Source organism: Notolabrus celidotus, chromosome 7 (genome assembly GCF_009762535.1).
Source record: "Notolabrus celidotus isolate fNotCel1 chromosome 7, fNotCel1.pri, whole genome shotgun sequence".
NCBI lineage: Eukaryota > Metazoa > Chordata > Actinopteri > Labriformes > Labridae > Notolabrus > Notolabrus celidotus.
In genome coordinates, this window is record NC_048278.1 from 12,325,100 (window position 1) to 12,339,233 (window position 14,134).

Consider the following 14,134-nt stretch of genomic DNA (forward strand, 5'->3'; position numbering starts at 1 on the left):
GCCTCTACATGCTTCGAAAAGAAGATGATGCTAACCATGAGAACACTCTGAGTGGCAGGGAGACTCCCCTGCTCTGACATTTGTCTAAACTTTGTTGGCTGAGATCTGACATTAACGGAGGTTAAAGCCTTCAGCCTGCTTGGTTGAAAAACACCTTGTGAATCGAGTCATAACCTACGGGGAAATTAGCCTTTGCTTACCTGATGATTACCGATAAGGGACTAACACCAATTTCTTCAGTCATTTACATAGTATAAAACAAGAGGTCCCTACAGTGAGTCAGCAGAAATGATCCGAGGCAAACTTATTCAGAGCCCTTTAAATGAGATTTGTGCTGAGGAGTCAGATTTGGAGGAGAAGCTGAACTTGTAAGGAAAATATCTTATTTTACTCCACTGATTAACATCTAAAACAGAGCACACATGTATTCAACAAGCCTCTTATTTAAACACGATATTAAAGCTTTTCATGATTCACTAAACAAATGATTAAATGCTGGAACTATTGCAGCATTTTGCAAGGGGTTATCAAACTAAATATAACAGTTGGTAAAACATATGTCTGAACCAAAACAAGTTACATAGTTTTATTTGTGCCCAAAGTTTGGAAATTAAACTGTGGCTGTTAAAGAATTATGACATTTGGCTGAACTAAATGCTAAAATTATCTTCCATACATGAGCAGGTGATTTTTCAAAACCTGACCTGCTACCTCCTGGATCTTCTTATTGCGTAACTCACTCAATGGTTTTGAGGATGGGTCAGGTTGATGGTTTTCTATCTGATGTTCTCCTGTCTGACCTCCCTTTGAAAGAGGTCAGATTTATGTGGAAATCACTCGCTTACTACAATGGTGAAAATCCTCCACTTGATTTTATACCAGAGTGACAATATGCTGGAATGGTATTTTGGTTGCAATGGTAATTAATTGAAATCCCTCAATTTCTGTTTGAAAGACTGGCAGGGGTCGGACTCTAAAGCCTCTTTGACACATGAACTCCTGACACTCAAGATAATTTCTGGACATTCAGGCCCAGATACTGTGTGGACTTGATGACCACACATGCACCTCATAGTGAGAGATCATCTGTGCCAGATAACACTCTCATAACTCAAATACTTTGTTTGGTTTGGGTAAGAGGGGCTGGATGCAGATTGAAGTCTACCACAAGGTTTTTCTGTGTATTTCTTCCTCAAACCTCACTTGTGGTGCTCTCCAACTCCACATGGAGTCCTCAAGTCTGGATTTAGTAAGTTCTCAGAGAGGCCTGATTTTAACAAGCCACCAGGAAGTGCAGCTAAATGTAGAGCAGGACACATGGTCTGCCTCTCTGCGGCCAAAGAGGAAAAGGATGCCCTACTTTCACTTTAAGAGCCAGAAATAAGGAGAAATACTATAAGTCGGGGGAAGAAAAATATATCTTTTTGAGAAACTGCAGAGGAAGGAAAGAGAGCAGAGGGAGGAGGTGGAGATAAAAAAAACAAGTAAAACGATTATTACCAGTAGAAAGATCAGGACTTAATTAGATCTTCTATCAAACTAGCATGCAGAGATATGAGGTCTCTGTTCTGAGCTGTAACCGCAGGAAAAGTTTCTCTGGGCTGTGCCAGCCATGGTCCCCTAATTTCACTTGTCCCCCTGGAGAATAACAGTCTAATCCTGCCTGCCACACAGACTGGCTGTCTCTGTACTATTAAAATCACACGGCACAGACACACTCCCAATTAAACAGTGACACCTTTGGGAACAGCTTAAATAAGTGAAGCTTTTTATACATGGGAGAACCTATTTTGAGGTCAGGATTGGTAATGAAGGCAGTGCCTGTTTCAAGAGAGAGAACCGTCTACTTCCAAATACAGGTGCAGCTGAAATAATTGTAATTTTATGAAAATGCTCAATTTGTATTGCTAATTTAAGAAAGTGATAATGTATCATGTATCTAAATGCCATTAAAACTGTATAAACACCTCATATCTCTAAGCCTAGCTCTGTTAACACAACCACAATCATAGGGAAGACTGCTGACTTGATAATTGTCCATAAGAAGATCATCAACAGCCTCCACAAGGAGGGTAAGCCACAGAAGATCACTGCTGAAAAGGCTGCCTTTTCACAGAACGCTGCATCAAAGCATATTAATGGTAAGTTGACTGGAAGGGAAAAGTGTGGTAGCAAACGGTGCACAAGCAACAGAAAATGACCGCAGCCTTGAGAGAATTGTCAAGAACAGTCCATTCAAGAACTTGGGAGAGTTTAGGAGAGGACTGGGGCTGGTGTCAGAGCATCACGAGGCTACAATTGTCGCACTTCTAATATCAAGCTGATCCTGAACCAGAGACAACATCAGAAGCGTCTCACCTTGGCTAAAGAGAGAAAGAACTGGTCTAAGTTCAAAGTCCTCTTTTCATATCCTCCCCTCTGCTGACAAGCCTAATGGAGATACTGATTTTCTTTTCCAGCAGGACTTAGCACCTGCCCACAGCGCCACAACTACTACCAAATACTTGTTGATCATAATATTACTTGATTGGCCAGTTAACTTTAAAATACAGATGAGTTGAAAGCTGCTATCAAAGCTGGCATTCAGTAAAACCTCAGCAGTGCCACAGGCTGATCACCTCCATGCCACGCCGTATTGATTCAATAACTCGTGGGAGAGGAGCTCTAACCAAGTATTGAGCATATAAATGAATGTGCTTTTCAGAGATTTGACTTATCTGTATTTTGAATCCTTTGTGGATTGATGTTAAGATGTATGATCAATGGCAACATTTAGCAGCAGCACCAACTTAACATACTACACCCAGAGTCTCCATAGTTCCCTGTGCACAAATAAGCAGGAAACCTATACAGTCCATACAGAAAATATCAAGAAGTCCTGATTTAAGAATAATCAACTGGAAAAGTCAGCTTGTTTTGAAACAGTGAAAACTGTCTGCTGTAGTCTGCATAATATAAAATAAAAGAGCCTTTACTGAAAAATAAAAAAACTTCACAAATACTTTAGGGTGGTAGCTTAGCCACCACTATCATTGTCAACTGCGGAGGCATCATTATCAAAATGTAAGCTTGACAGGCATGAAAACAATAATTTAAGAGAAGGTGTAGCATTTCATGACTTGCAAATCAGTGCATAACTTATCAAGGAAGATATGTGAGAGACATTACAAAACATATCAAGTCTTGTGTCTGTGTGATGTGTCAGGTATGAGGTGAAGGAGCTCTGCAAGGCTGATGAAAGGATGATAGGTGGCAGTGGTAATCGGGTTAATAAATACGACAAACAAAAATTCAAAATAGGAGGCACACTGCTCGCTGTTTAGTGCAGCACCTTATCTTTCTGGGAGTGAGGAAGAAGACAAGATGAATGTGATACTCACCTCCTTGCTTACTCCTGTCAAGATAGATGGAGACCCTTCTGGCAAGACCTGCAAGTAGGGGGAGGTAGCACATGGAGGGGGAGGAGGGGGTTGGGGGGCAGGAACAAAGCAAGCAACAAATTAGCAAGGGCCCCTTGTGCATGCAAACAGACAAAGTATGAAAAGTATGACCTCATGAATAAACTCAATATGCATCTAAACAGGAGAGGGATGAACAAGGTGGCTGTTTCCCAGTGTTGCGTCTCCCAAATGACTAACAGTGATATGCAGGGATCAAAGAGTGAAGGGGGAGGGACTTGGAGGGAGGCAGGAGCTGCTTCTGCATTACAAACAGGGGCTGTGGAAGCTCCGCAGGGTCCCTAACCTCCAGGCTTTCAGGACATAGAATCCCAAAACCCCTTAATCACACAGAAAAAAGATGACTGGTAGAGAGTAGAGCTCTCCGGTGTTCGATCTTTAAAGCTTCTTTGCTTTTCTATATCATTAAATGTAACATTCATATATTTTGGTCACTGAATTGATGTATAACAGGAGGTTTATAAAGCCTAAACCCAGATGTCAGTATATCTGGGATATCAGCACAAAGTATTGGTAAATCAAAACACCTATCAGTCAGGCTCGGAGAGAGAGATCCATTGGTGTGTAATTGCATAAAGATCAATGTTTAGATGATGATTTGACGTCATTGACTGAGGAAATACATTACTTAGATGTGTGGGTGGATTGTATCAGGAAAAACTACTTGCCGCCTTGTTTAGCCTCTCAGGAGATGGGGAAAACTACAAAACAATATCAGAGAACCAGCAAAATAACAACAAGCCAGACAGACAGCATCTGCAGAGATGGTTCACTGATGAAAAATAGCACAAAAGCATGTTATTGGACGATGGGGATGAGTGAGGACAGGTTGCGCAAGGACTGGGTGTGTGTGTGGAAAGAGAGTGTGTGTGTCTGCTAGCATCTCCTTGAGAAATGTCCACAGTCTTGTTGCCTACAGAGCTAGAGCAGTTTTTGGCAGTACAAAGACCGACTTGTGAAATATTTCATAGAGTTTTTTATTATTAATGCCACTGAGGCAACGCTAAAAATCTTAAAACACAAGTATATAATAATCGTGCTGTATCTGAAACACGCTCTTGCCATTGGTTTTAACTCTAAACTGATTATTGGCCCAGGAGGGCAGCGAGTGTGTGAAAGCAACAGGGAGAACTGTGAAAGATTGTGTTTTTGGAGTTTCCTGCCAAGTTTAAAGCTGGACTGAAGCTGGACTCTTCAGTAAAAGTTTTTCGAGGAAGATCTCAGTCGAGTGGCTGTTCGTATTAAAATTGATGCTCTCAGTGCAGTCTGTATGCAGGAGCAACACAGCGGCTGTCACTAACAACACATCCAGGATAACAAGCACACTATTAAATGTTAAAGTCTCAGTCAAAACAAGGCTGTGGCTCACTGCAGGAGAGTCCTCCACGGGGGAAGAGACTCTCAGGGAGACGTGTGTCGTGAGAGGCAGGCAGACAGACAGAAATGCTAGTTGAGTGTGTGGTCCCCACAGAGCTCTGGTGACTCTGTGGTTTCGTAATGATGGAGACATATGTGTATGCAGCATGTGGTCAACACCTCTACATAAATTTCCAGTCAGTCGGTGAATCAGCCAGACACTCAACGTGACAGCTCTGCTCTCATTGCTACCAATTAGCTTAATATGTATCTTATCTATATGAGATGTGCTGGAATAACGATATCAGAAGCTCTCCACCCACATAAGACTGTCATCACAGGTGCTAATAGTGTCACACTGGGTCACAGATCATACAAAAACTTTTTCCTAATAGGCAGAATGGGCTAACTATTCAGAGGAAAACATCATCACTCCTACAGCTGTCACAGTTTCCCCTAAAACCCCCCTGACCCAGAATCAATGATTGAGGAATGCTCGAGGCAGAAAAATGTGGAGCAAAGAGAGTGAGAGAAAGAGGGAGTGAGGGGTTATCCCCATAAATGACAGAAGTGGGTGGATGTCTCTGACAAGTGTGTGCTGGGTGTCAGGGTCTGGTTTGAATATTTGTGAATAACTGTGCCTCTCAAAATATGGAAATGCATAAACACAGAAGGTAGCAACTACAATGTCCAGGATTGAAAAACATTAACTAACTTCATACTACTATAGTCATGTGAAATGAAGAAATGACTAAGTGGTCATTTGAACTGTTCGACTTGAGGATTTATTTTGTGTTTGCTTGAACTAACTTTAAATGTAGGCCAAGTTTTAACTTCATTCTCCATCTTGTCGGAATGACAGACATATGATGGCTGTGACACATGTGACAGGGTGAGACAGATGAAGCTGACAGCTGGCTCCAAGCCAGCCCTGCATTAGTTTTGACTGATGGAAGGAAATACATACTCTTGACTTTTAATCCAAAACCTGCCACTGAGGTGGCAAAAACAATCTTCAACAGTGAGGAGATGGTTTCATTTTTCATTTCATCGCATGAGGTCAGACAAGGTATTTAAAGAGCTATACTCTTCAGGACTTGGTTTAGCCGTCTGGCCTGTGTGTGCTCACGTGTACTGACAACACTGGAAGAATTCCTTTGGCAAAACAGTGTGCATACACTACAAGACAAAAGTTTGGACACACCTTCTCATTCAATGGTTTTTATTTTTTTTTAAGTATTTTCGACATTGTAGTTTAATACTGAAGACATCAAAACTATGAAATAATCTGGTTTTGCCATAATCTGGATTACAACAATAGTCAAATAGGGTTATCCATTGTGTACTAACCCTACCTCTGAGCAAGACAACTGATGGTCTCAAACACATTAAGAAGGCAAGTCATTCTACAAATGAACTCTTGACAAGGCTCTCATGTTAATTAGAAACCATTCCAAGAGACCACTTCATGAAACAGACTGAGAGAATACCAAGAGTGTGCAAAGCTGTCATGAAGGAAAAAGGGGGCTACTTTACAGAATCTAAAATATAAAACATATTCTGGTTTGTTTAACACTTTTTGTTAATTAAATAATTCCTTATATATTCTTTCATAGTTTTGATGCCTTTGGTATTAATCTACAGTGTTTCAATGAGAAGGTGTTTCCAAACTTTTGACTGGTAGCGTTTATCATTAGAAAGTGTGTGAACTTTACTCAAAGAAGAAGTGCTGGCATTTACATGGCCTTTAGTTTAATTGATCTCGACCAGACATGTTTTGTTTGTTGTTAGCTGGTCTGTATGAATACATGCCTATGATTGGTAAAAGCAGTGTGCACATGCATCATACTGCTTGTTAGACTCATGGTTGTCTTCAAGGAAAGAAAAATCTGTCATCTAAAGGTAGTCCAAACTAATTATCTGCAGCCCATCTAAACTAAGTATTCAGCTTTAAGCCAGTATGAACCTCACAGACATCATCCTCACAGCTACAGTCTAAACATGAAGATTCCTTATATTCTGCTTCTGGCCTTTTTAAAACCATTATACATAATATTTTGGTTGTTTTGGAGGTGTGTGTTTTCGTGATGTTTAAATGTCCGTTTTTTGATAGGCCTATTAGTGCTGACTCATGACTCTGAGTGCTTTAACCACCTCAAAGGACAATGGGGGTGCTTAATTTTAGGCTTTTTAAACAAAAACTACATCCTATACATAAACCAGTTTCTTTTTATGAGGTCCAAAAGCCTCATATTAATGGGGTTCCAAATTGGAAGGTGCAATATAAGCATAGGAAACAAAGGAATGCAATAAACTCATTTTCTGCCTGGTTCCTCTGTAGGTGACGAAAAGTGAAATGTGATTAGTGTCGGATGAACAATGTGGCATTCAGAAAAGTATGGTCGGATTGTGGGTGAGTGGATGAATGGAGGTATGTAGTAAAATAGAGCGTTGTTCTTTACTGTGAGCGCTGGCAGAGGGCTGACCTCTGGTAGTGGGCAGCATGTCGGAGAGGCCCTGCCATGCTGTCACCATCTCTGGATTCTTCTGGTCCGCAAAGTTCTTCCAGATCCGCAAGGCTCCGTCGTCTGAAGAGAGGAAAGCAAGACATGAGAAGTGGGAGAAAAAAAGTGAGAAAAAGCAGAAGGAGAATCTGAGATTTTTTAAACCTGGAACTGGTCTTTATATGTTTCATTCCTCAACTAACAACTAACAACTGAAGTTAGTGGCAACAATTGTAATGGCTGCACCATAGCATCCTGGCCAAGTGCAGTCAGTCAAACAGCATCCACTACAAGTTTTTATGTCTGACAGGCTCAGATTGTTACTCACAGTTCCTTACAACATAATGAAAAGACACAAGATACTTTCCCTAAACTTGAAGTTTTACAAACAAAACATTTATCATGCAGAAAAAGGGAGTTGTCAGTCTACATCAACACACTAATTAATACTAACAAGTAACTGACTGTGAAAGCAAACTCAAGTAACAAGTTACATGTTTGAAATACTTTATTGTTTGTTCTCTTTGTTTGTTTTTGTTAATGGAATGTAGTGGAATCCTGTATATTACACATCTCTTATTGCCCCTGACTCCTTGTAGCTACAGCATCTTGTTTGATTGAGTGAATAACATGGAGGAGCAGGAATCATTCTGACCTTAAGGTATCCAGGATGTATCAATAAATGCACTTTTGGTGGACACAATTTGATCAAGTGCATTTGCTTTGACAGGCTACACTGCAATCATTTCTGTCAACCCTTATTAGTCTTTTAAAAATAAAGTTCAACTGAGAAGTTCAAGTAAGGCCCAGGTTTACAAACACAGTGGTTCTCCTTAGGGCCAGCTAGCCTTGACTTTTGTTTGTATTCTTAGCTTATTTAGGAGTGCAGGTCAAAAAATGTTAAGATCTAATGAAAAATCCAGAAGTTGGACTCTTTAAAACATGCAACACACAGTGTGAACACAGCATGAACTCTCTCACACACACACTCTTCTCAGAAGAATCAATAGAGAGTACAGCAGCATCTTAAAAGGCTCTTTGCTTGAAAGTGTTCTGTCAGTGAGAAACAAAGTGCAGCACAAGTCTCTAAGTTAAAAAGCTCTGCCTGAACAGCAGGGCTGAAACACAGCTAAGACACAGAGCTCCACATAAAACATGTCCACGTGCTCTGATGAGAGAGCTGTTACAACCCATAAAAGTCTCCTCGTGATTTACATTCTGCATTTCACCTTTTTAATGCAGTATATTTTTTATAAGTAATGTCCTCCCTGATATCCCTCACAGCATGACTGATAGAGAAAAGCTGAATAAGTGCACATTACATTTTGATGAGATGGAACTTGGATTTATTAGTCCCTGAGCTCCTAACAAGGTCTCAGGAGGGATGCAATGAAATACAGTATTCACTCTTACTTTAATACTCCACTGTAAGACAAAACAAAATAAATGTCCGCCTCTGTGTGGACTTTTTTTGCTACACTTTCTTTGGGTTATGAAGATAAAGCCATGGAGGGTAATTGCTTTGTTCTGTTGATGAATGATGATGAATACACATGGGTGCTGTGTGTGGGGGTAAGAGTCAAGTGTTTAAGGCTCGTTGCTGCTACAAATGAGTCTCGTTGCAATTTCCACTGTGCTGGTGGGCATGAACATTTGAACCGCTCACTCCAGAATAACCTCACAAATTTCTAACTTGAGCTTTAAATTTGTGCAGCCCTGTGTAAACTTTTTGTGGGGTTGTATTTGTGCATACAGGTGCATCTCAACAAATTACAGTATTGTGAAAAAGTGCTTTCTTCATTATTTGTTCTGCAAAGGGAAACTTTCATATTTCTATATTTATTACATTTAAAATAAAATGTCCCAAGACATATTTGTGTAACTTTTAATGACTAAAGCTCTAAAAATCAGAAATCCAATATCTCAATAGTATCAGAATATTATCCAAGGTCAATCAAAGAAGAATATAAAATACAGAAATGTCCAACTTCTGAAATGTATGTTCATTTATACACTATATACTTGGTCGTGGCTCCTTTACCACAAATCACTTTCTTAAGTACCTGATAGAAATATATGGAACTTTTTCATGATGTTTTAATTTCCTGAGATGCACCTGTATGTGTAAGTTTTTCAAACCTGTTGCAGTGAGTAGTAATGAACAGTCATGTCCATTCAGGTACTCCATAGCTGTGATTCGAGTGTAACGAGGGTTCCCGTTGTAGAAGTAGTCCAGCCTCTCGCCTTTCTCCCAATCCCAAAAACTGCAGCAGACAAAACACATACACTCTCAGACTTTTTGACGTGTTTACATTAAAAGCCACCAAGTTTAGAAGAATAATGATTTGCTTAATGATTTAAAAGCCAGGTGTGTGTCCTCCGTCTCTGACCAGATGCTGTCCTTGTCGGCAACAGCGATGCAGGTGTTGAAGGGGTGGAACTTCACGACAGACGGGACTCCAGGGTTGCGGTTGATGAATATTTGATCATCCAGACGGGAAACACCTGCAACAGGGCATAGGCCAGGATGTGAACAAGTGTTAAAGGGAGATGAATTTGTTCAGAGTGGAAAATAACAGGTTTGTGTTGTGCTGGGGTGCCCCATCCCGGCATCCTGAACCAGTATACTCTCAGCCTTGTACTACAAGATGCCCAAACTGTAAACACATCTTCTCCTTCTTTTTGGAGTTCTTTTCACTAGACCTTTTATTGTACAGACTGCTTACACATACAAAAAAAAAAACTAGCACCATCACACCACCGTCTGCTCAGCTTTGGTAGGAAACAAGATATATTTCCTGGGACCATTTATTCCTACTGGAGTTGAACATTTTGAAAAAAATCTCACCCACAAAGAGCAACATTCCTTTAAAGAAAGAAACATTTACAGTAGACTGCAAATGAAATGGACAATTTCAACGGTTGTGCTGATACTGTAAGTATGACAGCCTGCAGGGTGGTCATGTGAGATAACTTTCATACCCATATTCATTGTGATTAAGGACCATGCCACCTTGTTCAGTGTTTTGGCTCATTGTGTGTTTATGGAGGACAATGTACATTGAAAGAAGTATTGATCAAGGTATGTACAATACTACCTGTAAAAAAACCCAAAGGGCAATGTGTTACAATTCATGGACACACAAATTGCAGTTGAGCACCACCGCACCCCCAGTGATGATGCAAATATTAATGTTGTTGAAATTTGAATCATGGTATTTAAAAACCTGTGTTCTGTATAAAAAAACAAAACAGATTAGAGTCATTAGAGTTTCCAAAATTTTAAAAAATGAGGGTCTATGTCCACAAAATTTTTTTGTTAGTAGTGTTTATTTCCTATTACAAAACAAACGCACTTCAGTGTTTTCAGCGCTCATTGCAAAAACAACCTTGTTCAATCGTTCAGTAGATGTGATCCTCAATATAACTTATCTGTAACTGACCAAGAAGTGTCATAACACAACCTTTTTAGTCTGGCAACAGTAAGCCCTGGTGAAAAACATACTCAAATTGTTGTCATGGGTGCTGCCAGTCTTCCAGCTGCAAAAACAAGCCCTCTTAGTGGAAACATTTTAATCTGGAACATTTTTTCTTAAAAGCTACATTGCAGGCTTTACACCCATGTCACAACTGACAGCTGAAGAAAACTTTAGATGATTTTGAAATGTTTTGTAACCATATTCATTTTGAACCAAATGCATGTAGATAAATGGCCCAGGTTCAGGAGTAAAAGGTTGTCATAAATCTTACTTTTATTGCTCATTTAGGAGAACAGTACTACTTTTGCATTAGTGAACAAGGGAATGCTTCTGAACACAGCCACAGTCCATACATGCATTCTTATTTCAGGTTGTAGATGAACACACATATTCTTAAACACATAGACTGCAAGAAGGTAAGTTTATCTTAAAGTGCTTTAAATTTACACTGCTAATTAAAGAAAGCTTTTAGTAACTGTTGTTAAAAATGCATTATCTTCATGAAGATGAAATAACAATAACACCAGAGGGGGAACAGCTCATTTGCAGCAGCAAATATGGCAGGACAGAACAGAAAGAAATAGAGAGAAACTAGGCTTTTTTTTTTAAACAGAATTTTTAAACCAGAACACTTTGCACTGAATGTCTGAGCATGGCTAAAGGAAGGATAACAGCTGCTAGGGTACAAAATCCCACTAGAAGGAAAGAATAAGCAAGAAAAAACAAAAAACACGAAATACGTAAGAGTCTGTGCTTGGAGATTCAGTGTAAAGAGTGTGGTTGTGTACCCCTTTGGCAGCTTTCATAGAGAATAACACTGGGCGAACGCAACAACTGCTAAGTTCACTGCCTCAGCATATGTTGTCATGGAAACAACACATATCGGTTCACCAGCCTGTCCTTGGCTACCTGAATGCACTCTGGAGACCGCCATAATGAGATGAAGAATGAGGAAAAATCTATGATGAATTCTTAGCAGAGGCAGCTGCGTTCCAAATAAAATGCAATTGGGAAGAAAAGTCCAAAAAACTGAGGCTTGAGTTCAAAATCTGAGCAGATTAGCGGCACTGATGACTTAAATATTCAACATGGAGCTACTGTAAAAGTGTAAAAGCTGAAAATACCCTGCGGATATTTGAACTGCATGTGTTGGGTGTAAATTTTCCATTAAAAGAAAAGGAGTCATATCAGGTTTCCAAAATAACACACCTCCTCCATCCTCTCCTCTCCTCTCCTCTCCTCTCCTCTCTCCTCTCCTCTCCTCTCCTCTCCTCTCCTCTCCAGAGGGAACAGGCTGAATGAGGGCAGCCCTACTACATCTCTCTTTCAAAATGTGTGAGTTTGAGGGGAGCTCAATGATTTAGTGAGGAGTCTGAATAAGGGGATGAGACATGAGTGTGAACTGAAGCTCTGACGCCAATCGCCTCGTGATAGTGTGTGTCTGTATATGTATGCATGTGTGCATGCTTGTGCGGGTGTGGAGGGTGCTACCAATGACGTTGGGGGTGTTAGTTATTCTGTTTGAGGGAGCTCTGACTTCATTCAGGGAGTCTGGGTATATGCTGAGACCTTGGGCTCTTTAATGTGTGGGTCTGTGTGTCTGAGTGAGAGACAGATAGGGGGGAGTCCTGTGACTCATACATGAGTTTGTTTTTTTCTGACCATGGATTCATTTCAATCAATGCTCTTCCATCACTGCAAATCATTTGCTCCCTCGCTCACATGTCTGAAGCTAAGCTGCACATTTAACACCTGGTGGACTCTGGATTTCAGCCAGATTCTGCTCTCACCAAGGCGCCAAAATATTTTAATTAAACATGGTTCTGGCAAAAAGTCAGTGCTTATTCTCTGTGATGTTAGCACTGGAGAAAAAGCACTGTTCTTAAATGGTTCATCACACAAGATCCCACTATTTTCTATCTGTCAGGCTGTGTGTATTCAGAGACTGAATCAACTGAGGCTGTAAACAAGAAGTGGACACAAGTGCCTCATAGCAGCTTTAGTGGCATTTAGCAGAACAGACTTGTTAGAAATGGAATATAATATTCACAAGTATGTTTAAATGTGTACAATCACCTGAATGTGAAAGTCATTTTGTTTTTGATAACTCAAAATGAACCTTTTATATCTAAATAAGGAGCGAGTCCCCTTCCAGTGAGGCCACTATCTTATACTGACATGTTTCTACCATCCCACAGAGGGGACAAACTAAACTTGTACAGAACATCTGCGTTTCTGTCTTTAGTGAGTGGCCATCCAAAATGCAGCAGATGGATGATGAAAAAGAAGAGTGGTTGTTGAGTGCAAAATAGAATTGAAAAGAGTTAAAGTAAACACTTGACAAACAGGGCATCATACTTATGGATCACAGCAACATCTTATCCTTAAAGGCCAACATCACTTGTGGAGTTTCACCAACATGAGGGTTAATCATGGGAGTGTTTCAACCTAAAATCTGACCACTGGGATATTCCAATTTCCTCTAAGAGTACATTTAATGGCCAGCAGGGGGAGACTCAGCTAGTTAGGGAAAATATCTTTTTCAAAGTTTGGTTGGGTTTAAAAACATGGATGAGTTGGGTGTTTGTTCTCTGAACCCAGATTGTCACCCCTGGCTTCATGAGGACAAATGCGAAACTCTGCTGCCCCTCCAAACCACTTACCGATATCCTGGTGGCTTAAACCCCTTTTGAAAAAACAGTCTGTGAAGTGCATTTATGTTCCTTGGTGCACATTAAAGTAGATTAACCTGGCACGTTGAATCCATTGAGGTTAATGTGACAAATTTAAGGGTACCCTATACTTGTAAATAAACAAAAGACGCTTCCTGTAGGACAAAGCTGGTTCTTATAGTGGCTTTTAGTTCCTGTTTTAATCCTGTTATTAGTGTACGGATGTGTTGTTGTTTTGATAAAACACAACAAAGACGCTTAAATAAACAGCTAATGTTCATATGGGTGTGTGTGTGTGTGTGTGTGTGTGTGTGTGTGTGTGTGTGTGTGTGTGTGTGTGTGTGTGTGTGTGTGTGTGTGTATGTGACAAACCTTTTTGTGTGATGCATCGGCTCTGTCTTCTCACTCGAGTGTTTCTCAGAAACCTCCACTGCCGCTCCATCCTCACCTGACTCTCAAGATCATGCTCCTCCGGGATCTGGAAGAGTGAATAAAAACAGTGGAAAGGGAGAGGGAGAGCGAGAGCGAGAGCGTGAGAGAGAGAGAGAGAGAGAGGGGTATTTGAAAATCACAAACATTGAAAAATAGACGTACAAGATAAATACTTTAGACTTCACTTGTCTCAGTACGTTTGACACAGTAGTTTAAAAACCTTTTTTAAAATT

General features: G+C 40.3%; 1 protein-coding gene across 2 annotated transcripts in view; it reads right to left on the reverse strand.

The window, feature by feature from the left end:
* rptor (regulatory associated protein of MTOR, complex 1) overlaps positions 1-14,134 on the reverse strand; it is a 228,575-nt gene that overhangs the window by 15,496 nt on the left and 198,945 nt on the right. The window contains exons 26-30 of one of the 2 annotated variants that reach the window (XM_034687742.1): positions 13,842-13,947; positions 9,709-9,823; positions 9,458-9,582; positions 7,301-7,402; positions 3,381-3,428 (exon numbers count right to left, since the gene is read on the reverse strand). In XM_034687742.1, coding sequence (XP_034543633.1) covers positions 3,381-3,428; positions 7,301-7,402; positions 9,458-9,582; positions 9,709-9,823; positions 13,842-13,947 — 496 coding nt within the window. Of the gene's footprint in view, positions 1-3,380; positions 3,429-7,276; positions 7,403-9,457; positions 9,583-9,708; positions 9,824-13,841; positions 13,948-14,134 lie in introns of both variants that reach the window. The other variant, XM_034687741.1, reaches the window with a different exon arrangement.